The sequence below is a fragment of the Nestor notabilis genome, unplaced genomic scaffold, assembly GCF_000696875.1.
Source record: "Nestor notabilis isolate BGI_N333 unplaced genomic scaffold, ASM69687v1 scaffold21981, whole genome shotgun sequence".
Classification (NCBI taxonomy): Eukaryota; Metazoa; Chordata; class Aves; order Psittaciformes; family Psittacidae; genus Nestor; species Nestor notabilis.
This window is the reverse complement of record NW_009916327.1, coordinates 29,957-56,029: the sequence shown is the minus strand read 5'-3', so window position 1 is coordinate 56,029 and position 26,073 is coordinate 29,957. Positions and strand designations below refer to the sequence as shown.

The window sequence follows — 26,073 nt, the reverse complement described above, 5'->3', positions numbered from 1 at the left end:
TGCTGAATCTTAAATGTCCAGTGTTGGGGAATCCAGCACATCCCTATGGAGATTATTCCAATGGCTGATTGTTCTCATTGTGAAAAATTTACTCTGGTGTCCAGCTGGAATTTCCCCAGGAGTAAGTTGTGCCCATTACCCCTCATCTTTCCCATGTGACCCCTTGTAAAAGGGAGTCTCCGTCTTCTTTGTAGCCACCCTTTAAATACTGGAACGTGGTGATAAGGCCTTCCATGAGCCTTGTTTCCTCAAGGCTGGACAAAACCAGTTCTCAGCCTTTCCTCATATGTCAGGCTTCCCATTCCTTTGGTCATCTTTGTGGCCCTTATCTGGACCCTTTCCGGCCTGTCCACATCCATTTTGCGTAGTGGGAAGTAAAACTGAACACAGTATTCCAGGTGCAGCCCAACAAGTGCTGAGTAGAGTGTGTGGGATAATCACTTCTTTATCTCTGCTAGTGATGCCCTTGTTGATGCAACCCAGCATTCTGTTGGCTTTCTTTGCTGCAGCTGCACACTGTTCACTCATACTGAGCTGCTTGTCCACCAGGACATCAGCGCTGGCCCCAGTATCGGTCCCTGGGGGACTCCACTAGTGACAGGTCTCCAGTTTGAAAAGGAGCCATTCACCACCACCCTCTGGGTGCAGCCAGTTCCCCACCCACCACACAGACCGCTTGTCTAGGCCATGGTGCATCAGTTTCTCTAGGAGGAGGCTGTGTCAAAAGCCTTGCAGAAATCCAGGTCGACAAAGCCCAGTCTCACCCCACATCAACCAAGCAGGTTACTTTGTTATAGAAGGCGATCAGGTTTGTCAAGCACGATTTTCCCCAGGGTGAATCCATGCTGGCTTTTCCCAGTCACACGCTTCATTTGACTTGTGATAGTCCCCTTGTGATGGAACGTATCTCTTTATATTTATTCAACAACTGATGTGCATGTCTCTTGGTGTACTCTGTTTGTAATTAATTTTGACCATGATTTTCCTTTAATTTTCTCCTTTGTGCTGGACACCTGGGTGCTTCTGTTATTGTACGAGGACAGCATGAGCAGTAACAGTCTTTAATAGAACTGCATTCAACTGTTCACCTGTGTGACTAGGCTTTGCCAACAGATACACATAATTTTGAAAGCATTTTTGAATTAAAAATTTAACCAGAAATATTTCCATTTGCGTGAAACATATGTCTGTACCAAATAATTTTCAAGTAACATGTTTTGAAGTCTTTCCAAGATGCAAGAGGAGAGGCTTAACTGTTGGGGCTTTGTTTGACTGTCATGCAGATATTCTGTCATGTGCTGTCATATGCATTTTCTGAGTTAAATAATTAGCAGCTGCTTCCCCCGACCTTTTAACAGAAGTCATTTAAATTTATCTCCTTTCTTGGCAGGCTTAGAGTTCTGTATAGAAGCTTGAGGCTCTATTACAATAATTTTACTGTCATGTTTCATGAATTGCATATGCCATGGTTACTGTGTGTCCCATTCCCAAGAAATGAAGGCATGTAGTTTAAGAGCATGTAATGGGAGAGACTGTGTCCTTGCTCTTCAGTATAATAGGAAAACTTGAAGCAGAATAAAACATTGTACTAACTTCTGAAAACTGCTTAAGCTAGTGACTGGTTTTGGCTTGTACCTATGAGAAGGTTGGAGAAAGTATGTCTTTGGTTGTTCTGTTTAAATCATGCAGACTGTATTCAGCTGAGTAAGTTTGAGTAAAACAAGTGTTTTCTTTCAGGAGCAGACACAAAGGCAGAACCAGGAAGTACTGGTCCTTCAGGTTATTTTAATGACCTGGCTGAAAACATCAATCAAGGAGAATTAATGTATCCTGAAATCTGCATGTTAGAATTAAACTTGCTGTCAGCTGGTAATGCAAGTTTAGATGTGCTTGCTCATGTATTCCAAAGCTGCCTGAAAATCATCACTCAGAAGGAGAGAAATGCCACTGTACTTATAGAACAGGTAAAAGGTTATTAAACGAAGGCAGTAGCTTAGCAGTTGTATATCTTATTTTCTTCAGTTTTGAAGTACTAGTATATCTAATAGAGCGATCTGAGAAATATTTGACCTACAAAACTTTTGAGTTTTGCAGCTGCTTTGTCTTATCAAGCTTGTTCAGTCGCTAGAGCTATAGAGAGATTTAATGACTTAGGCCATTGAAAGAATGAAAAATAACAACCAAAAAACCCCCCAAAATAAAACACTAAAGCAGATATGTTCCTGTATATGTATGTGTAAATATTCTAAATTTGTATGTGTTCAACATGTACTTTTAGAAACTTTCACTGATGTACCTCAAATATTTCATGCTTTTATTCTTAAGTTTATGTTAGAAATTAGTTATGCATGTGTGGATGTCCTCATAATCCTTTGGAATTTCTGATGGTCAGCTTTTTTGCTTTTTATTAACTACATTAGGTATGCCTCTTGCAAAAGAGGAAAATATGGTTAAGTAATTTACAGTTTAATTGCTCGTTTATATAATCATATGACTAAGAAACAAACTGCTTCAAAGCTTAAATTTAAAGGAGGAAGGGAAAACATTTTAGCACTCCAATTCTGTGTGTGAATTATTAACTTTAAATCACTAGCACATATGCATTTCTTTTTTCTGAACTTCTACACATGAAATTACTTAATTCAACATAATCTCATTTTCATTGCTTTTCAATGTTGTTTAGAAAGAGCAGTCTATCAAACTAATCAGTTTAGAGATCTTAATTATCTTCAGTGATTTTTCAAATTACCTTTATCTAAGACACATTTGTGAAGGATGCTCCTAAGTATACGTCTTTCTTGTAATTACTCTTTAAAGCTATCTTGCATAAAAAGGTTGTGGAAAGGTTGAATTTGCTTTGTACCAACATGCTGTATTTTGTCACAACCTATTAAATCCCCTAATTCTGTTATGGGGGAGAAGACAAGGGAGATCGTAGAATCATAGAGTAGTTTGGGTTGGAAGAGAACTTTAAATGTCATCTTGTCCAACACCCCTGCAGTGAGCAGGGACATCTTCAACTAGATGAGATCTCAGCTGCTGAATTGATAAAGGCTCAAATGTTTCTTTCTAGAATAATTTGGATTTCAAAGTCTGCCTTCTGTAACTGAACTGTACAGAACATGAAAGAATGTACATTAGCAAATATAAAAAATATTTCCATAATTTAGAATAATTGGACTTATTTTCGTCAAGATCAATAAGAGACAAGAATTGACTGAAAGAAATTATTTCTTAGGTCTTTGAGCTGGTGTATATTCTTCAGATATCAATTTTCCCTCTAATTTTTTCACAGGGAGCTGTTAAACATCTTTTGGGAGGATTTCTGAACATACTGACACGAACAGAATCTAGTTTTCATGGTGAGTTCAAGGTCTAAATAACCTAAATATAGTTTTCTGTAACTTAAGGTATACACAAATTTTTAATTCACAGTGCAAATACGAAGTTAACAAAGAAAATTCATTGGCATGTGTGAATTTATGCAGCTGCTTCTTTAACTTACGACAAGTATCTAACTTACGTGTAAATTCAAGGTTATTCCTGAGCTAGTGGAAATCTGTTATTTAAACACCTGCTGGCAGATCTGAAAATGATAGTTGAAATCATAAACCCTAGGGTGACAGTGTTAACTGCTATTTTTCTGAGCAGTGTTTGTTTTCTTACTAATTGTGTCTTACTCCATCACAACGTAAGTTTTTATTTCAAATTTCTTTGTAACACAGGTCTTGGTGATGCCTTGAGTTTTATTTCCAATTGGAAAACAGCTAGCTAAGCCAAGAACGTGGAAGCAAATTAAATGCTTGTCCTAAGGTAGCCTCACACCTAATGATGTTGTTCCACAGTGTGAGATGATGTAAACCCATCCCAGGACTTTGATCCCTGGCTTTGTGGGGAGAGCCTTTGCAATGAGATGCTAGGTTCCCAGACTTTCAGGCTCCTCTTTGCAAACCTAGGAGCTGGACTTGGTGTAGCCATCTAGATTGATTCAATGAAATTTTGAATGATAGTGCAGGTAGTACTGTTGGATCTCTGGAATTCATCTTCTTGTCAGTGCTTCCTGAATTTGAAATGTTTTCACAAAACGCTCCAAATTCATAGTAATCTTTCCTTATAATAGCATGGAATATCGATTTTTAAAGCTTTTAAAAATTATTTTCAATAATATTATTTTGTCTGCTTATTTTTAGCATGTCAGATTGTGCTGGTAGACCTGTTAGTTTCCTTGATGAGTTCACAGACATGTTCAGAAGAGTTAACTCTTCTTCTGAGGATATTCTTGGAGAAGACACCTTGTACGGTAAATATGAAGTAGCACATAGCAAAATTCAGAGGCTTAATGAGGAAAAATGAAGCAAAAAAATCTTTTTGGAAATAAGGAGACTCACAGCAACATTCTAACTGATCAGAGCAAATAAAATGTGGTTGTTGAAATAATTCATTCTACAAATATGAAAAGGAAATGGAAGATGAGACAGTTTTGAAGTCCTGGGAACTCTTTTTACAAGAAAACAAGATTCCTCTTGAGGAGACTGGCACTGTGGTCTGAATGACAGAACACTAATACTATAAAATTTGAAGTCATTCCTTTGAAGTCGTGAAGCATCTTGGTATTTCAGGAATGCTTCAGTAGCAAGAATTACTTTCAGCAGTGTCTTAAGTTGGTTTTGTGTAACACTGGAAACTACTGCTTGTGTGGGATATACTACTGAAATGCAAACTGTTGTTTGTGTGGGAGTCTGAAGGGGGGGAAAAAAAAAGTGGAAGGAAATAAATACTGTGGAGTCTGAAACAATACCAAGCATGGAGACACAGGTCAAGTTTTCAAAGGTACCTTGCAATAATTGGCTAAGTAACTAGAGAAACTTCTTGGCTTTAGGGTTGGGGTTAAGCCTAAGGGTTAACTTGGCTTAAGGATCCAGCTAGTTTTATTACTGATTATACAATAACAAAGTGATGGCCTGTGTGTGCATTCTTAACCAGGCTCAAACAAGGGGTAAAAAGTGTGGTCTTTTGTTGACGTATAAGCTAATCTGTTAGCATATAAGTATGTGCTAACACTGTGCAATGACCACCTGCTGTGGTTCAGCTGATTTCTAAGCATGGTTCTTGAAGATTGATCTGCCCTCACTAAATCCCCCAGATTGTTGGGCCATAGTCAGTTGAAGTTTACTTGATGCTTTGTAAATGTATGTCAGTTTGGATATGGAAGTCCACCTCTGTTGGGAAAACATAACTCCAAATTTAAAAGAATGGTGTTCTATGTAGTTAGATGTCTCTTGTCTGTTTGTTGTAGATGTTTAATTTTTTAATTTGTTTGGTTTATTTCTTCCAGGAGATACTACTCAAGGGTGTGTTAAAGATTATAGAAACCAATATTTATATGAATCCATTACAGTACCTTGCCTTCCCTTTGCTACATGGTACAAATTTGAGTAGTAGTTCTTCGCAAAAATCTGCTAGCACTTCCACCAGCAAAACTGCTGGAGTATTAAAAAGAGCAAAATTTTCACAGAGTAAAAAAGAGGCAGATGGTGAAAACTTGAGTCACCAGCTGCTTTCTTCTTGGCATGTAGCCCCAATTCACTTGCCCTTAGTTGGACAAAATTGTTGGCCACACATGTCTGAAGGCTTCAGTGCCTCACTGTGGTTTTGTCTGGAGTGTGCTTATGAAACAGAAAACTCAACAGAAAAGGGGAAAAAAATGAAGAGAAGAAGCAGGCTGGTAGCTGTAAGAGAGAACAGCTTTGACAGCGCAGGTAAGGATATAGTACTTCTTGCTTCTATTTAAGTAGCACTGAAGGATTCTGGTTATAAGTATTGCTAATCAATATGCCATATGCAAAAGGTTGATTTTTTTTTTTTTCTTATGATGGATATTGAACAGGTGTGGTACTCTTTCTAATTTTTTTCTTCAAGTAATATATCATATACTTAGATAAAATATTTCCAGCCTTAGCTACTAAATTAGATTAATGCTTTCTTTCTTAGAGATTTAGTATTCTCATTGAATCTGTAGCTTCAGTAAAATGTCTTTATGCTACTTCATGTTATGATGAAGAAAGTATTAAATGCTACAGCTGAAAGTTCAAGGGAAAAGACTGTTCTCAAGTGCTGATGAAGTAAGTGGCTTTTGTGTTCTTAAATAGAGAGCTAGTAAAACTTTGAGTTAGGATTTAAATATTGGAACTCAGCTAAAAGATGCTCTGAATCCATTAAGTCAGAGCCTGAGGCTGACTTGGTATAAATCCTCTAACTTGCCTTGTGCGCGTGACATTTTAAATATTTATAGTTGTACAACATTTCTGTCTATGCTTCTGTAGAGACTCACCTGCTTCCAAACTCTTCTGAGCAGAATCTTTTGGATTATAATTTCTAGGAGGAAAAAAAATACTTAAGTTACTTTAAATGCCTCCCAATCACAACACTTGAGATAACTTTGGCTGTACTTCTCCCTGCAACTATGTTTAAATAAAAGAAGGGAAAACCCAACTCTGACTCTTGGAATTCACTAGAGCTGTTTTTGTTAGGTCTGTGCTTTTGCTTGGTCAAGTGAAAACATTGAAAGCTAGATCAGACTTAAAGGGTAGTATTATTTGTGAAGAAAAATCTGAAGATTTCTTGGTGCACACTAAGACTGCCAGTTCAACATAGGAACGTAATATGGTATGGTATGTCAAAAGCAGCATTGAATTGGAACGTATTCATGCTTAGTGGATTTACATGATTACAAAAACATGTTAAGTGCTGAGTTAATATTAAGGTCCTCTGTTTCAGTTTCTAAGAGATCTAGATCTCTAAATAGTGCATAATTTTTAGCTAAAAAAACCCCCAAACCCACAACTGAACAAAAAACAATCTCTGCAGTACAAGAATGATTTCTTTTCACACTTGATAGCTGGTAGGACTGGCATTGTTGTATTATATTGTCATTGTGTATAAACATGTTTATATTTCCAGAGGAAACAAAGTCTATAGGAATGGAATACCTAAGCCTTGGAGATAAGCTTGTTGAAGATGGCTGTATTCATGTAATTTCATTGGGTTCCAAAGCACTGATGATACAAGTCTGGGCAGATTTGAATACTGGAGCATTCATATTTCGGTAGGGTGTATTAATCCAAAAGCAGTCTTGTAAACATATGTATTGTTACTTCCAGTAGCAGCTTGTTACATAGAATACTGGTGGAGCATAGAGAACTCATTTCTATGGTAGAGTCATCTTGCACAGTGATTGCAACATCAAGTAAGTTTATTGCATACAGATCTACAGGTTTAATTGCTTAAAGTATTAGTCGCTGCTCTTGCATCTTTGATGTAATCGTGTATAGATAATTGACCCAAGTAAGATGCAAGATCAGTCATAAACAATGCAATGCAAGGTAGCAATTCGCATATTAATGAAATGGCACAATAAATGTCTGAAGATAAGCAGAAAGGTTTTGTAGCTGTAGGTTTTCACACCTCGGGTGTGAAAATTGCTGTTACTTAATACTTACTATAACAGTCTTGGTTTTAATCTTCTGAACACGTTTTAGCCTTAATTTAGTTCTCATAAGTAATGTGTCCTTAAAATGGGTCTAAAGCTGCAATTTTGGAACACTTTATTTTGTGGTGTTCAAAGCACCTGCATTTTTTTCAATAAACTGAATTTATCTTCTCTGTAAAATAGAGATAATACCTTAAATGCAAGCAGGACTATACAAACAAGTTAAATTTGAAATCATAATGTGAGAAATTCCCTGCTTATGCTGACCACTCTAAATATAGCATTGTGATCAAAAAAGTTATCTGTGAAAGTTAAGGAATGCAATCTCAAAGTAACTGAAGCTAAAAATTGCAGATTTGGGGCTTAAACTGTAAATTTGAAGTCACATACGCTTATTTTTCCTTTTCTGTTGTTTTGATAGTATGTGCATGGATCCAAACGATGAGGTGAAAGCTGGTCTGCTGGCACAGGCTGAATCTCCGGAGAACATCTTCCTTGTGGGCAGGTGGCAGCATTTGGCAATAACATATCTGCAGCAGCCAGAAGGCAAGAAGAATATCCATGGAAAGCTGTTGCTGTGGATTTCTGGTCAGAGGTAAAGTGTACATTAGTTGTACCTAGATATTTATCATCTTTGATATGTTCCCTGATAGACAAACATCTGTGCTATTTTGGTGCAAACTGAAGTCATGGTTGAGTAGTCTTCTGGGAGTAGGAGAGAGCTGTCTTATACTGTTAGGAAATCCCTAGAAATATCCAGAATTGTCTTGATTGCCTAGAGAATCTTCAGTTCACACCATGAACCGCTGCAGTCATCAGTGTTTTGGTTCATCATGAGGAAATGAAAGAAGCAAGTACTACAGAATCTTAAGTAAGATCCAAAAAACCATGGCATGAAGTTAGTAGTAGGCATAATGTCTCCAGTTAGATTAAGAATCTGAATTAAGGAGGTATAGTTCATGTATTAGCAATGTCATTCTAAGTAGGAATGAAAAGAGCTGGGGAGAAGGTAGTCATTTTGAGAGAGATGGACAGGGGAGAAGTTTAAAAAAAAATATTTCAGGCAAGATCTGAACTGGCAGTGCAAAGTACTGCTGCTTCCACTGAAAACTTCAGGTCCACACTGCTCAATAAGGTACCTGATGCTAGATTGGGTGGGCCTATGCCTGCATAAAATATTCATTGGTTGGAGAAAAAGGAATTTTTTTTAATATCACAGTTTTCATCCTTTCTTCCCAAAGTCCAGACTATGAAGGCTTCCTTCCTGAATATGAAGCAGGTGGCCAAAATGCTACGTTGTAGAACAATTAGATGTAGCACAAAAATTCTTCTCCTCTAGAATTTGGTCAGTAAATGAGCAACATTATAAAGACACTTCTCAAACTCTATCTAGGAAAAAAAGGTTGCACAGTTTTTCTTTCTGCATGTAAACCTGGAATTGTAAAGTATGATACTTGTTTTCGCTTTATTCTTGAAATTGCATAGAGTTAATTTTTCAGCATCTTGATTTCCTCCCCTCATTGTTCAGTCTGTGCATGCTGATGTGCAGTAAAATCCAAAAATGGAGATACAGGGGAAACGAAAAATACTACAATGCTCTGCACATGTGCAATTAATGAGGCCCATCTATATAGAGAGTTAGTTGCCAGTTTGCTAATGGTTAGGCTTTTCCAGGAAGCTCCAGATGACCTTTACAGTCCAATTGGTCTGTTTATGTAAATGCACATAAGGTTAACTGGATGCTTTCTGAAAGCATCAGGCTTATTGCCCATGGCTTTACAGCACTCTAGCTCTGACAACATTCCCTGGTTGAGGATGTCGGGAACAACAACCTAATCCTCAACATGGTATTTTGCAGCATATGTGAACAACAGTTTTCATGATGTGCATTAGCATATTCAAAGGCTTTTGGCTTTTTAGGAATAGCGTAAGTCCTTGAAAATTTGTGTTTAGAAGTGTGTATAGTGTTGTAAACGGTTTCTTCTTTGAGGTCAAAGGGAAGGAGGAAGGAATTTCTGATCTAGGGAATCTTGTGTATATGGCAGCCCTAACTGGGACTCTGTTCTGTGCGGTATTTTCATACATGCATCATTATGTAACTAAATTTTAAGGTGCCTTGATGTTGAAGATGGCTTTAGTAATGTAATGTTGATAACAGCATGGTTTCTCATCTACTAAATACAGAAAAATATTTTAAGCCTAAGCTGGACACCTCAGCAATTTTGATCACTTCTTAATATTTAATCTTGTTTCTTTATATGTATTTTTAGGAAATGTGAGATTAATTTAGATTATGCGCTACCAAGGAAATCAAGTTTATCAGCTGACAGCAATAAAACATTTTGTATGATTGGCCATTGTACATCATCTCAAGAAGATTTGCTTCGATTGTCGGGTAGATGGGATCTTGGAAATCTGCTTCTATTTAATGGTACTTTTTGTAAGCTTTTTGCTTCAATAAGTCTTCCCTCTTCCCCCTCCAAGAACAAAGGCTTCGTTTGATATTTTTTTTAATATGCCAAGCTTTTACAATAAAAGCAACAATACAGTTTTTGCCAGCATAATATATCAGGGAAGCAGTAGGCAAATGTTTGTGTTAGTTACTTCATAATGTGCACTTCTGCCACCGTTGTCTTGCTTTCTTTTTAGTGCTGTAATTGGCAATTGCAGTTACTTCTGTTTCTTTAAATAATACCTTGAGGTAGGGGTTGGAGAGGTAGCAGTACCTGCTCTCTTTTTTTTCTTAAAGCACTCAGTCTTTCCCAGATGGCAACTTTTCACCACTTCGAAACTACTAGCTGCCTGTAATCTTGCTACACTTTGAAAACTGAGGAGGTTTGGATAGATGACTTCTCAGTTTTAAAAAGTGTAATTGACTATTCAGAGCTGTTGGTCTTCAGTTCATGCAGATAATTTTCCTGACTTGGTTTCACTGCCTTTGCAGGTGAATTGATCTGGTGTGTGATGTGTCCAAAGTCACTGACCTACGGTAGCTAATAGTGAGCTGTAGACTGTACTGATTGCTTTTCATCAGCAGGGCCTAGAAAACCAACCAGTGATCTTCCTTGTAAAGTCTCTGATGCAATCCACTAGCCAATGTATGAATTTTGCTTTATTGTATACTAAAGAGTTAACAGCTTTTTTTCTGGGTTTTTAGGTGCAAAGATTGGACCGGAGGAAGCATTTTACTTATATACATGTGGGCCAGACTTCACATCTGTAATGCCTTGTAAACATGGCAAAACATCAACTAATTGCTCTAAATATATAAGTAAAGAGATTCTACAATGTGAACAAATTAAAGAGCTCTTCATGGCAAAAAAGGAAGTGGATGTTGGGCCTTTGATTGTAGGTTTCTGCTTAGAAATGGTTCTTAATCTCTCAGAACTGATTAAGAAACTGGGAACACACTTCCTGCTGTCTCCCAAAGGGCTTCACTTTCTCAAAGCAGGCATGAGGAAATCCAATTCTCATTAAAATCACTGCAGGATTCTTCCCACTTATTTCAATGGGAATTGAACTCCGCATTGGGTGGCCGTTTCATCTTGCTTTAGGTTGGCTTCTGACAATTTCTAGATGTTCCAGCATCTATAAAATTGCATATTTAATCTATGAGATAAGAGGGCACCTCCAGATGCCCTAGGATGAATACATAGCTCTTTTCTCCATTAGTATTAAGGTAGCCCAGGACAGCTTAGTTAACCCTTTAGCATTAAAACTGAGAGGGGGGGAAAGAGGAGGATTTATCTGGCTTTAACAGGAACCAAAAGACTTCATCCCAATTCTTTGAGAGTTTTGAGGGAGTAAGTTCACATCAAATTTGGCTGGGAAGTAATTTTCTAGCTGACATATCTTAGCTTTTCTCATATTTCCTGACTGAAACAGCCATGCCAGATGCAGATGTAAATATAGTTATCCTATAAAAAGAATAAAATTACTTCTATAATAAAATTAATACTAATTTATATTAATAAACCTGTTATATTTGGGGAATTGTTTTCATGCATTGATTTTTGTATGAATTGTTTCCACTAGAGGGATTTGTCTGATTTTGTTCTACAGCAGCTCTGTAGCTATGGGGAAAGGGTCATTCTGTCTGGATGTGATCCTGGTAAACAATGACTGGAATAAGTAAAAAGCCTAGCAAATGAGTCATGCAACTTCTAAGCTTATTTTGCCTTACAGAACACTAAATAACCAGAGAGAACTATGCTCAAGTGATGAATTAATCTCTGCACTTCTATATAGAACATAAGTGCCTTAAATGTAATTATTTTTGTTTTAAATAACCTTCCAAATATGATAATTTTACATTTTATGTGAAAATGAGTCTCACACAGGAGCTTTGGTTCTGGTCTAAGTCTCTTCATCAGTAATGAGACTTCTATTGAAATCCTCTTATGGCAAAGCTGATTAAAGGATAAACTTAAACCAAAAAATTGGAGAATTTTTAAAAAATAGATAACTTTCTATTTTGGACTCACCACTTTAGAAAGGGAAAACCAGTTTGCACAGTACCTCTGTGTGCTCACATTCTTTAAAATTTCTCAGTAACTTTTCTTATGCACAATAGTTGTAATTCTTCAGGGAGTAAAACGGGGATCCCTGGTGGAATTTTTTTTAGTCCTTTCTTTACTTTCTGTGCTGTAGCTATTGCTGAAGTTTGCTAAAATTTAGGAATCCTGTTGCATTTCAGTGTACATGTATCCACGAAGAACTTAAGAGCATGCTAATGGTAAAATGGAAATGAATTGCCAAAGCTGCTGCTACTTGCTGTTAGGTGGCTTTTGTGTGTGGCTTTTGGTGGCTTGGGGGGTGTTGGTTTGGTTTTTAGTTTTGGTTTTTTGGGGTTTTGTTTGTTATGGGTGGGGGTTTTTTGTTGTTGCTGTTGTTTTTGTTTTGTATTAAACTTTCTTGAAAAGCTTATAAGCTTCTCTTGTTTCAGGAGAGTCTTGCTGTTGTTTATACCACATGCTGCCCTGGTCAGTACACCATATATGAACCTGTTATTAGACTAAAAGGCCAAGTCAAAACTGTACCTTCTCAGAGACCTTTCAGTTTAAAAGAAGTTCAGAGCAATGTATTGGACTCTCATCACCTGAAAACACTTCAGCCTGTTGAATATAAAACTCTTCAGGGTATACTACATGAAATTGGAGGAACCGGTGCATTTGTTTTCCTCTTTGCTAGGGTAAGGGGATTGGATGAGGGGAGTGCATGTCTCTGTTCTCTCATATAAGTTTCCTTGGACCTTGGGTAGCAAATAACATATTTTGTCTGCATGTGATTGGTTGGGTTTGGTTTTTTTTCTTATAGAAAAATCATGGAAAATACCTGTGGCATAACATAGGTTGTTTTAATTTGGAAACTTAATTATAATTATGTAATGGTTTTTATAATACTGCTGGTATGTAATATGTGGTGTTACATTCTGATTCAGAGATGAGGTTTCTAAATGTCAGAAGAGCTTAGGAGTGTTATAGAACTGATCATATTTTTCAAAAGCACTTAAATTCATTGCACATCTTTGGCACTTGAAACAGAATATTCACAATGCAAGTATGAATAAATGTAAAACTACATAGTGTGCAGAACTCTGTTTTTATCTAATAAATAGAGCTTGTTCAAGGTAACTGTTCAGCCATGTTCAAAGGCTTATCCCATTTAAGAAAAATTGTAATATCAGAAGTTTGAAGGCTATGAGACATCAGTTAGTTACTACTTAACTGTAGTAGCTAAGGCTAATATTTGTGCTAGGAGTCTCTCGAGTACTACAGTTAATTCAAAATACTAATGTAGGCCTAAAACTTATTAGTTTTTTATGCCTCTGGCAATGATAGTGTTCTGAAAGTTGTGTGGAGAGTAACCAATGCACATTAGAGACACTCACGCATTCAGGCTTCTGGTTATGACGACACTGCCTGCTGTAATTTGAACATTGATAGTGAAATATGAGGAGAAAATCCTTATTTGTGTTACTGCATTATGTAAATGTATGTGAAGTGCTACAGATCCTGCTGTAGACTGCATCAGTAAAGCAAGTAAACAGTAGGTCACCTGCCAGGCAATAGAGGTATACATGTATATAAGTGCAGCAGAATTAACAGAAGGGAATTAACACAGAAGGGAACCTATCGGAACTAAAATTCTGTGCATGTGATATTTCCTTCTTGCACCTTTTCTGTAAAAGTACTACTTGTTCTCTTTTGGGATTCAAGAATAGTGGGAAGCAAAGAGTGAAGAATGGTCTGTGGTCTTCATCTACCAAATTGCTTGTCTCCTTATGGACAAAGCAGAACTTTCATGTTTGACACTTCTATGTAAAGATAATCTAGACCTTCAGGAACCTTAGTAGACCTTTTCTTAAACGTTTAGAAAACATAATTTTCCAGGGCGAACAACAGAGTTTATTCTTACAGGTGATCATGTATTTCATGATCTTGTGACTTTGCAGCATGGCAAAAATTCTGAATGTTATTTAGAACAGATTCTTTTCTTAAAAAGGGATTCTTGTAATGGGACTTCTGTGTTCTTAGCAGATCATCATTTACCACAGCACGAATTATCACTTGAGATAAAATATCTGAATATACACACATAGGCTAAAAATGAAGGTAATATCATAGAACAGTTAGGGTTGGAAAGGACCTTAAGATTGTCTAGTTCCAACCCCCCTGCCATGGGCAGGGACACCTCCCAATAAACAATGTTGCCCAAAGCTGTGTCCAGCCTGGCCTTGAACACCGCCAGGGTTGGAGCATTCACAACTTCCTTGGGCAACCCATTCCAGTGCCTCACCACCCTCACTGTAAAGAACTTCTTCCTTATGTCTAATCTAAACAATATATACATATAATATATACCTAACCTCAAAGTCTCAAAAACAGATTTAATCCAGAAGCTGTGATTTAAGACTGCAACAAAGTGTTTCTAAGGCTTTTTTTCTAAATGTTTATCATTTAAACTGTTTTACTAAATTTGCCTTTTCAGGTTGTAGAGATTAGCAGCTGTGAAGACACTCAAGCTTTAGCACTGCAACTTATACTATCTTTAACAAAATACAATCAACAGAGAATACAGGAGATGGACAATTGTAATGGCTATTCTATGATTCATCGAGTGTTGATCAAACCAAAATGCATTGTTGGATTCCGCATGCTGAAGGTAGAGTGCTCTTTAAACCTGGTATTTTGGTCACTGTTAGCACAAATTTAGCAATTTCTGTGAGTTTAATTCTACGTTTGAAACTGTCTTCACAAAGGCAGAACAGTGATTTGGAGCAAGTTTGGTGTAGGAGTGTTTTGTCTTGAGCTAGTAACTCCTGATAGGTAAGGGGAGAAAATAGAAGTATTGAGAGATCCTGATTTCAGGAGAGATTGGGGGGATGCAGCTGTCAGAAGCAAGATTTTTCGAGCAAGCTTAAACTCGAAAGCAATTAATGAAAATATTTCAGTGCACTTGAAAAGCTTCCCCCCACCCCCGCCCCAGATTGTAGTGGTGTTATAACAAGGAAGCTTCTTAAATGCTTCCAGTGAGGTTACTGGACTCAATAACTACTTTCAAAGTTGACCAGGTAGATATATGCCTTCCCTATCAAGAGTTTGTCTCCTTAAATTATTCTTTTTTTCAATAAGTTGGATAGAAAAAGTACTGCTTTGTGCTTATGACATTAAAAAAATTTCCCCCCCTCTTCAAGACACTCTTAGAAGGATGCTGCAGTGATGAGATTCTCTATATAAATGAAAATGGGCAATTCATGCTTGACACAGATTCTACTGCAGTCATCCAAGATGTTCAACTGTTAGAAAAGCTGCTGCTTGACTGGAAGATATGGTCTAAAGCAAAGGTAATTACTTCAATTTTGGGAAAGATTTTAAGTCTAAAAGTCAATATTTAAAAAGATAAGTACTTTGAGGTCTGAAACTAATTTCTCTAGTTAGATGTCAGTAATTACAAAAACTTTTTTAAATTGATGGTCTTTTTTTCTCTGAATAGCTGGTAGTAGCATCAAGCTCCCATTATCAATGATGCAGGTATCCTTAGTGTGTTAGATTTTGTAAATGTAAATTACTTGAGTTGAATGGATTCAGTTTTTAGGGATACTTGTTAAGACTGAGGAAGGCCTGCTTCCATCTGGAGTTAAGTTGAAAATAACCATCTGCTGTTAAAAGAGTATACAAATGAGTTTGAGACAAGAAGTAATTCTTTTGGTAGCTTAGTCATAAAAATAAGCTTACTTTTGTATGAGTATGACTTTCCTGCTAGTTTCTAGTTCTGATCTGCTCATTTGCAGTCATTTAGTCATTTTCCTAGGTGTAAAACTAACTTGACTTGGTTATGTTCCTAAACTGGTTTGTTTGTTTGTTTTTTGTTCTCAGTGTGTAGACTCAGAAATGTATTTTTGGAAGCCATGTTCCTGTTTTGTTTTATTTTTCAGCAAGGTGTTTGGGAAACTCTGTTAGCAGCTCTAGAAATCCTTATCAGAGCTAACCATCACCAGCAGATGTTTAACATTAAGCAGCTATTGAAAGCTCAAGTGGTACATCACTTCCTGTTAACTTGTCAGGTTCTGCAGGTATTTTCGCTAAGAAATTCTACTTTGTGCTGGGCAAATACTGTTTTACTTGGAGGTGGGATGGTGGAGACTAAATGCTATAGGAAAAAGCTACTTCAGTAGACTGTCCTCCATGCTTCCAGACCCATTTCATGCTCTTCAACAGGCATTCTGTAAACCGATACAGTTCCCTTCTGGGTGCTCTGTTTACTGCTGGACAGAAGGGATAAGGGGCAAGAGATCTTAACCATCTGGTACTATTTGAAAACCTAAGTACCTGGTTACTTGCCCAATCCATACATGAGTGGGAGCTTAAACGAACTTCTATAAAGTGAGTCTTTTATAAAGACCTGAGATGTCTTTTACTAGTTGAAGTCTTCATTGCTGAAAAACATAGATACTGTGCAAGTAGCTCAAACTATCCTACATCTTACCAGAGCTAATAGGGCAACTGGCCTGTAGTTCTCAGTCTGAGCACTCTTCCCAAAATTTTGGTCCAGTGGTAGTTTCTTCCATGGCATGGACATAGCCATTCTAAGAAGGACTTTGGGGAAGTGCTTCAGCCCTTTGATAGACACTTTTTAGTAACATGATTTTGAAGTGTTTTCCTGTTTGTAGTATGTATTTGTTTGTGAAAACACATACTGTAATCCCTTTTTTCCCTATACTGTATTTTCTATATTACATTTCTCTGTGAAAACTTCATTTAGTCTTTTCATACACCAGTCTCAGTAAAGATGCTAAAAAGAAGTGAAATTTGGAGAAGTTAGGAACAAGCTAATCACCATGCTCACATTAGTGAGGTTTACCACAAGTTTCTTGAAGACCTGTTCTAAAATCATTATTCAGTTAACAGGTTTCTTCCAATAGCCATTATCAAATGTTATAGAATGCTTGATCAAGCAGAAATTATATATTATCAATGAAATCTCAAATATCTGTTTATAAAAATAACTATTAAAGTGGAAATACAGAAGAGCCAGTGTATGGCACTGTTCAGAAGGTTTTTAATATTTGACATGTTAGTATAAGCAACTATCTTAATTTCTGTACAAATATGTAATACAGTGAATGACAGTAAATGACACTTTTAATGGTGATTTGTGTCCTAAGGCTCCAGCATTTCAAGTCAGAGTAGTGTAATGTGTAGATTTTCATGTTCTGAAAATAAACTTCTGTAACATCTGCAGACTTTTGATTGTGCCTGAATTTTGAGTGCGCTGGACTTGAGTAACATTGAGAAAGGTACAACAGCTCCTCTTTAAAGAGTGAAGGCTTTGTTACTTAAGCTTTAGCTTTTTTTAACTTGTCTGTTCTATAGCATGACAATTTAAAATTAAAGAAAAAAGTTTGTCAAATGAAAAATACAAGTAACTGACAGTTGTACTGCTATTCCTTTCTAGGAGCATAAAGAAGGGCTCCTCGCATCCCTGCCTCGAGAGGTTTGCAGATCATTTGTGAAAATAATTGAAGAAGTACTTGGATCTCCCCCAGACCTTGAACTGCTGACACTGGTTTTCAATTTCCTCTTAGCAGTTCACCCTCCCACTAATACATATGTTTGTCACAATCCTACCAACTTCTACTTTTCCCTGCACATAGGTAGATATGTCACATTTAACTAGAAATAAGATTAAAGTGTAGTCATGAATTAATATCTCAGTCTTTCACTCTTATAAATTACTGTTCTATGAATATATTCTTTGATTGCTACATTGTAATAACTATGTAAAAATTATTGAACTATTTGGACTTAGTAAAGTAACAGCAGTTTACAGTGTTGAGAGACATAGTTAGACTTCGCTTGGCTTACTTTGGGAGCTTTCTTCTGTCTACGGCCATAGATAATCTCTCTGGTGGTTATGTCTTTAACTTTGTTTAAAGATTGATGCTGCTAAATGGAATGTGTAACATTAGCTGCTGGTATGAACCCATTTGCCTGTGGTCAAATCTTAAAGTAAAGCATCTACCTTACCTGTAAATGAAGATTCTTCAGAAATACGTGTACATGGTCCTTTTTCCACATCTACTTTCTTGTTTCCTGTTACTGAATTTCTAGAAAAATAGAAGGCATGAGGAGCATTTTTAGCAAACATTTGGTTGCACTGCAAGGTGTCATTGACAGGCACCAGCATACAAGTTACTGAAAGTACCTATGTGCTTGGAGGGGTCTAGATCTAGGACAACAGCTGTCTTAAATATATCTGTACTAGATGATCACTTTGGTAAAATGAGTGATAGGAGCTTTAAAAATTTGTTCTTCTTCTTTTGAAAAATGAGAAGCTAGTAGATGTATAATTCATGTAGCATTGTGCAACCTTACCATAATTTATGTAAATGTGGAAAGCATTATCCAAGTTTGAAATGTGTTCCCTTTTGCAGATGCCTGTGTAACTCCAGTTTTAGTAATCAGTTTCAAATATCTATATCTGTCCTCTAATATGAAGAGATGTAAAATTCTGAGTAAGAGAAGAATGTACTTTTTGATACTTTGAGCCTTAGTAGATGAAGCTGTTTGAGAACAGTCACCTGTTTTCAACATGGCAAAAGTCAGTTATTACTGCTTGTATGACTGCAAGGAGTATCTTTAAATATAGCTTCTTTAGAACATCATAATATTTTCAGTGTTCTGAAGTAAACTTTAAAGATATATCACTAAAAGAAAAGATTTTTCTCAAATGTTTCTGATGTTTGAGTTGAGCAGTTCTCATTAGCCTCCAGTGATCAGCTTAAAATGTAACATGGCTACTATGAGTCTCAGTATATATGAAGAATGCAAACTTAAAAAGTTCTTATGTAACTTTTCCTCTTCTGTTTTCTTTCTAGAAGGCAAAATTTTTCAGGAGAAAGTTGAATCGCTGAGGTACCTGAGAAATTCCAGCAGTGGTGGGAAGTCAATGGACAGCTCTGCTTTTTTGATTACAACTCCAACTGAATTTACAGCTTTACCACTGGCAGGTAAAATGGTGCTGGAAAAACAAGGACTTTAAGACATGGTCATTTGGCAGATGACTGGAGTGCTTTAAAGTGTTACTTTTCCAGATATTTCTTACAAAGCTCCTTCTGCCCCTTGTGATGCCTGAACAGCAGAGTAAGGAGGATACAATTGAACATCCTTACCTAAACTGCTCTTCATTCTCAAGTTGAGACAAATTGCCATATTGACAGCTCAGGCAGAGAAATGTATCAGATAGCTGAACAATTTAATTTATTAAACAGACCTGCTAGAGGTGTATGAGACTGCTTTAAGCAGGCATTAGTTGAAACTGTGAGCTGTAAGCAGCTATCCTATCTATACAAAAGGCATTAGGCTGATATTTTTTTTTTCTGTGCATAATTAAAGTATTGGCATTTAGTTATACTGCAGGTATACTGTTCCTACATGATAGAGGATGGGAAAGTGTATCTTATAAAGAACAACTTTGATACCTTGGTTATGTAAATTAAAATTTAATAGTTTTCTAGAAACAGTCTCATTATATAGCATACTAAACAAGTTGAGGTCTATGAAGATAGCTGCTTTAATCAGTTTTTAATTCTTCTGCTATAGGTGCTGAAATAGTGTGAAGTTATTACATAGTTGAAGCTGGTAACTTTCAGTTGGCAGTGTGATGTTTTTTGCATCATTATTAAATTAGATTTTTAATCATACTTTTAACACATTTGCATAGGCAATCAACAAATATCACCTGTAAAACAAAAGCTTAAACATGTAATTTTATGCATAAGCATTTAACCTGGGTGACAATGAGAAATAAATTCTAAATAAAAATGCATAATCTAAGCAAGTTTACCAATATATACAAAATAGGAGTGGAAACAAATTACTCTGATCTTAGCTGCTATGTATTTCAGCTCATGTATGACTCGTCTATATTCTGTGCATGTAATATCTTTTACAATTGATGTCTTGTTGCTACTTTGCTTAGGAGAAGCAAATTGAGTCTTCAAGTACTACTTCAGTTAAAACAGTATTAGTTCAAGCTTTTAGTAAAAGTGGTTATATGAAGAACAGTCTACATTAGTAAAATGTGTATGGAATTAATCATTCTTCAATATGGATTACATATGAAATCTCTAAACTGAGTGCTTTCTTATATCAATAGCGCCAAACTGGTGTTCTTGAATAAGGGTGTGTATGCCAGAGAAATGCCCAACATAAACTTTTGTGAAAATAGATGTTTGAGTGTTGTGGTTCTGAATTTGAATTTCTAAATATAGGTAAAATATTAGAAATGGTATGTTTGTTAGATAACTTGCTACTTTGTGGGTTTGCTATTTGTTGCATTACCTGCTAACGTGTTTGTGAGCTTGGCTGTAAGATTGTTGCAGCTAAATAGATGTTTCCTGTTGTCTGAAAGCCAGTTTGGTCTGGCTATGTTTGCACAGGTATATACACTTATGTATAAGTGTATTTTTTTTACATATATAAAAAATAAAAAATGTATTCCTGATGCATCATTGTTGCATTAGTACTAACTGGTGCATAGTTTTCAAAATACTTCTGAATTAACAAAGTCTACTTTTCCTAGGCAGACAGATTCTTCTACCGGTCTGCTATACAGACTGCTTTGCCTCTTAAAAATGTGTTTTGTGAAAGACATCTATAATGTGCTCAAGTTTTGCCTGTTTCAGGTCAAAATGTGCACTTGAAAGGAAGCCGTGTTAAATAAATTATGCAGTGATTTGTTATAAATCTGAAGTACATGTAAAGCCTTAGTGTAAAAGGGTTGGTGAATAGTATTTCAGTGTCCACTGAAACATGTTGGTAGATTGGACTTCTGATGCAAGAGTTCCAAATAGAGCAACCTGTTCTATTTGATCCTACTTTGAGCAGGGATATTGAGCTAGATGGTCTCCAGAGGTGCCTTCCACCCTCAATGTTTCAATGACTTTGTACAAATTCCTGTTGAGGGTTAGTTGAAACATTCGTAATGTAAATCCAGAAACTCCAGTGTACATGCAAAAATTATTTGGCATTTTATGTATCTTTCTAATTCATGACCTGCTACATAATAGTTTATTATGTCTACTTGACTGGCCAAATCTGAACTATGCCAGGTGTTGAATTAGATTTGCCACATAGAATTGGCTTGGGTCTTCACTGTGTTAAATATATGTGGAAAAGCTTGTTTCTAGTGTAAAATGAATGCTAAAGATATCCTTATTTCTGTAGGGAGCACTTCCAAGGCTAGTGTACAGGAGAAGATAAGCTCTCAGGCACCTAAAAGGCTTTGTAAGAGCTTACCAGCATCTCCTACTTCCTCATCTCAAATTCATCAAAAAAAACTGACTGAAAGAATGGGAAGGAGCGTTGATGACCTGCAGACTATTGGCAAGTGTGACTATGCTGATCTCCAGGGTAGAACTGGTTTTGTAGAAAGTTCTGAAACCATAAAGAGAGTACAAGAAGAACTCTTTCTTAGCAGTTGTGAGTCTGCAAAAACAGTTTGTGACTCAGAGTTAACATCTGCTGAAACATTTGAAGATATTGCAAAAGAAGAAGAGTTAACTGAAAATGCATTTGAGAGTAAAGAAGCAGATGCCGACCTCAAATGTAGTGAAGGTGGTGCTGCAGCTGAGCCATCACTAAGTCGTCCAGACAATCTGAAAGGACTGCCTTCGTTTCAGAAGACTCAGAGTAATTTTGCAGGGTTGGGTTTAGCATTTTCTGTTCACGGAGGATCATCAGCCATTGCTCGCTGGCCAAGCCTTGCGGACAAGAATGTACTTGCTGAAGACTGGGATAGTCTTGCTTTTCCTTCAGCTAATGCAAGTATCGAACAACCATCTGAAAGCCCTGATGACAGGTAAGCAGATAAGCAAAATAGTATATTAGCAGTACCTCAGTATATGAGCTTTAATTTCACAGTTCTTGGTCTTGATTACCATGCTACAAAAATTGGAAGCCTGAAAATTTAAGGGTATGTTTTCAATGGCTGTCATAAACCAATTCATTCAGCTTTCAGTCTGTAGAATTGCATTGTTTCAATTTTTGCATTATTTACACAGCAAACTTTAAAGATCAAGAATTTGGCATCTACAGTAAGGGTGGGAACTTCTTATGCTACCGCACAAAAAAATCTCAAGTAAATAGTTCTGGTCAGATTATCCTTTTTGCTATCTGCCATCCAAAAGCACATGTTAATGAAGAGTGGTAATAGGAGTATTGGAGAAAAGTTTGCCAGATTCCCTCTTTCGTCTCCTGCCTAAGAGCAGCAAAAGGTTATGCAGTTTTTTTAATGTTTCCTGTTGCAGACAATAAACTGTAGCAAAACATTCCTTTCTTTTCAGATGGACAGAAGACTATCTTGTGCTTATCTGTTGTGGGTTATATGACCTCTTGCGTGGAGTTCTCCTAATCCTACCAGATATCATGCTAGAAGATGTGATGGACAAACTTATCCAACCTGATTATCTTATAGTTCTTGTGAACCACCCATCTCCTCTCATACAACAAGGAGTCATCAAAGTAGGTCTATGCAAAATGCTTTCAGCTAAAAAGTTACAAACTAGCATTGTTAACGTGTTGGAAATATCAAGTTTTGTAAATACCTTTTATTTTGCTTTTAATTTTCTAGATTTACTTCTGAGCTTTAAGATATATTTCCATACACGCACAGATTTTTTTTTTTTAAAAAGCACCCAAAACAAAAACAAAGAAACCACAACACAAATTTAGAATCTTGCAATAGATAAATATAGTTTATGATCTAAGCCAGAGTATACTTCAGCTTTACTGATGTAAATGGAAGCAACAATGCAGGAAATTGGTGACCATCTCTTGAGCATTAAATTCATGATGAACTCTGTTAAATAAATTCAGGTGCAAGCAAAGTTTTGACTAGTAACATGGTTGATGTTCAGTTATTCTGGTGTGTTACGTGGTATCTGTGGCCTGAACATGGGCTTGAGACTTCAGAATGTTTTCAGAGATTTCTGTACTATTGACAAAGACAATGTTCCTGGATGATAACATTGTGTAGATTGAAAACTGCATGTATTTCTGTTTAAATTTGAGGAAGAATAAGATTATGTAGCTTTATTAACAAAAATTGCATACACACTGAAGGGTAGTATTTAACAAGTACAGAAAGTCTGAATGCATTTATATGTGCATTCTGAGTATTGTGTGTGATTTCATCTCTCCCCCAAGTGACTAAATACCTGAGAGTCTTGAGATTAGAAGGATAAAGTCAGCTGACAGTTGTAACGGAGCAGTATAGATTGCAGTTGCAATAGTACGACTGATGTTTTCAGTCTGAAATTTTACATTTTTTTATTTCAAACTGTTCAAACCAGAGACAAGAGCTTAACTTTCAAGGGAGTTACGTTAAATGTTTAAATCTTACACCATAATTATGCATTTATTTTTAGTTGTTGGATGCATATTTCAACAGAGCAAGGAGGGAGCAGAAGGAGAAATTTTTAAAGAATCGTGGCTTCTCCTTGCTAGCCAATCAGCTGTACCTTCACCAGGGGACTCAGGAAGTTGTAGAGTGCTTTTTGGAAATGCTCTTTGGCCGCTCTGTTGGCTTGGATGAAGAGTAAGTGAATGCTTTGCTTTTACATCCTGTAACTTAATATTTTAATTACAAGCAGTGAGCTTTGAACGAGGCAAGGATATGTGATAGGTTTCTAATTCCTATTCTCTTCCTAACAGTCAACAATCATGAAAAAATGTTCCTAGAAAATTGTTTTGAAATGTTTTGCTTGTACTATTGTGTGTCCCTTAAGCTATTTGTAAGCAGCTTCCTCTGACGGTTGCTGTCAGCTGAGATCTTCTAAACTCTCAGCCCTTCTGAGGGCCTCAGAGGCCTTTACACTTCAAATGTCCTGTAATCAGTTTAATGTTTCCTCTTCTGAGCCTACATGAAACTCTGATTTATATCCTTAGATGTTTTAAGTAGTAGTCACTATACTTCTGCTACTGGATTTTGGTATGTGATTAAGGAAAAAGCTTGATGCCACAGTTGCTTCCTTGGCTTGGCCCCAGGTTTAAATACCTATTTCCTTTAGGGAAATCCCACAGGTACACCATTTCCTTGAATCAAAGAGCCACCTCATATTGAGAGGAAAGCAGATTGCCTCTAAGACAACTATCTAAATAAATGCTATCTTTTAGAATTGGTCTGACTACTTAGTTTTTGTACAGGAAGAACATGCATCTAAATTTAATCAGCAGTGCAAAACTTAATGAAACTTCGGAAGTAATGGATATAGGGTATCAAGCCTGCTGTCAGTATATTGTGATATTGATGTCAAGCTCTATCTGGTTTCTTGATAGTCTCTGTGCAGTTGTAATACTTATTACTGGAATGATGACTCATTATATTTTTCTACCTTTATTGAAAAAAAACCCCCAAAAAATGTTTTCATGAAATGTGTATTGTAGATGGTAGTTAGCTGAAGCTTCAGATACACTTTTAGATACTTTGTTTCCTTGTGGTGCTTCAAAGTGTTTTTCTTGCTCAATGTTTTATTTCTTTTAGCAAACAGGCATTGTTACTGCAATGAAATGTAGGAAATTATCATGTACATTTTAGCCAAAATACTGGTGTAGACTGGTATTCCGGTTGCGTATACTAGTTGCGCATATACCAGGTTGCTATTTTAAGGATGTCACTCATGTTTATGTTAATAGATTTGATCTGGAAGATGTCAAGAATGTTGGACTCTTTCGAAAATGGTGTGTCATTCCTGTCTTGGGTCTCATTGAGAGCTCTCTGTACGATAATGTTCTGCTGCACAACTGCTTCTGTCTCCTGCTACAAATCATAAATTCCTGCTCAAAGGTTGCAGACCTACTGCTTGATAATGGTTTACTCTACGTGTTGTGTAATACACTGGCTGCTCTTAATGGACTGGAAACAAAGTGAGTATTGTATCAGTTGCTATGAAATAGTCCAGGCACAATCTTAAGTCTAGCAAAAACTACTCTATTGTATTTGATCTTTCTAAAGATTATAAGAGAGCATGTACAAAATAATACTGTTTATGAGGCTTTAGGATTTAATTATACCTGTAAGTGAAAATTAATGTTTAGCTGTTCAGATCAAACAATGGAATACAAAGTATTCTTTCCACACCTTAAATTTTGAAGTGAAATGATGTTTTAAAATGCAAGTCTGTCACACTGTGTGCACTTTCGATGCTTTTTCTAATAAAACTCACCAGAAAAGTAAGATAAGGGCCCAGGAGATGGTAGCATTTTACTGTATCTGTAGGTAAACTCTCCTGTGCTGCCTGTGATTTAATATTTGATACTTTGAGAAAACTAAACTACTTCATTAATTACAAACATTCTGTACTTTAAGAAAGGATATTCAGTGAAGGAAGGAGAGATGAGTTTCAGTTAATTTATTTCTTTAGTTGGTATCCTGAATAAATAGAGATTTCCTTTTTACCCCAATATGGTTTTAGTTCAGCATAGTTACAAAATGAGATTCAACCCTGTTGGGTTTTTGATTTGTTTTGTTTTCAAAATACAGGACTTAAGACCTGTTCTTTAACTTAGAAATCTGATCATAATGCGTTATTGCTTTTCCAGTAAAACTTTGTTACAATTTTAATGTTAGAATGTCTCTAAGATTTGCAGGCATCCAGTCTGCTAAAGTTAACATTAAAGAGGTTTCTTTTGATTAGTTTTCTAGCCTTCGGGCGTAATATTTTAGTATAAAGTACAAAATATTATTACATACAGTTGGCAGTAACAAGGGGAATAGTAATGGGTCTTGTTATGGGTTACAATCTATTAGAATGGTCATGTTTCTGGTAACTACAACTTTGTTTGCAGCATTCCCTTGAATGACTACAAGTTACTTGCATGCGATATACAACAGCTGTTGGTAGCAGTTGCAATTCATGCCTGCAGCTCCTCAGGTTCTCAGTATTTTCGTGTTATTGAAGACCTCATTGTGCTGCTGGGTCATCTTCAAAATAGTAAAAATGCAAGGATGCAAAGTAAGTTATCTGCTTATTTTTGGGGTCACGGGACTGGAGAAGTAAATCTCTTCCCCGCTCATTTCTG

At 36.5% G+C, this 26,073-nt stretch overlaps 1 protein-coding gene across 2 annotated transcripts in view; it reads left to right on the top strand.

Annotated features, from left to right (window-relative positions):
* Positions 1-26,073, top strand: part of LYST (lysosomal trafficking regulator) — a 64,283-nt gene that overhangs the window by 12,435 nt on the left and 25,775 nt on the right. Inside the window, exons 7-25 of one of the 2 annotated variants that reach the window (XM_010024531.1) lie at positions 1,738-1,964; positions 3,296-3,362; positions 4,191-4,300; positions 5,336-5,759; positions 6,961-7,105; positions 7,911-8,084; positions 9,760-9,920; positions 10,647-10,837; positions 12,435-12,680; positions 14,480-14,653; positions 15,186-15,335; positions 15,927-16,064; positions 17,447-17,645; positions 18,870-19,001; positions 21,220-21,819; positions 22,316-22,515; positions 23,421-23,590; positions 24,688-24,918; positions 25,840-26,006. In XM_010024531.1, coding sequence (XP_010022833.1) covers positions 1,738-1,964; positions 3,296-3,362; positions 4,191-4,300; positions 5,336-5,759; positions 6,961-7,105; positions 7,911-8,084; positions 9,760-9,920; positions 10,647-10,837; positions 12,435-12,680; positions 14,480-14,653; positions 15,186-15,335; positions 15,927-16,064; positions 17,447-17,645; positions 18,870-19,001; positions 21,220-21,819; positions 22,316-22,515; positions 23,421-23,590; positions 24,688-24,918; positions 25,840-26,006 — 3,906 coding nt within the window. Of the gene's footprint in view, positions 1-1,737; positions 1,965-3,295; positions 3,363-4,190; positions 4,301-5,335; positions 5,760-6,960; positions 7,106-7,910; positions 8,085-9,759; positions 9,921-10,646; positions 10,838-12,434; positions 12,681-14,479; positions 14,654-15,185; positions 15,336-15,926; positions 16,065-17,446; positions 17,646-18,869; positions 19,002-21,219; positions 21,854-22,315; positions 22,516-23,420; positions 23,591-24,687; positions 24,919-25,839; positions 26,007-26,073 lie in introns of both variants that reach the window. The other variant, XM_010024530.1, reaches the window with a different exon arrangement.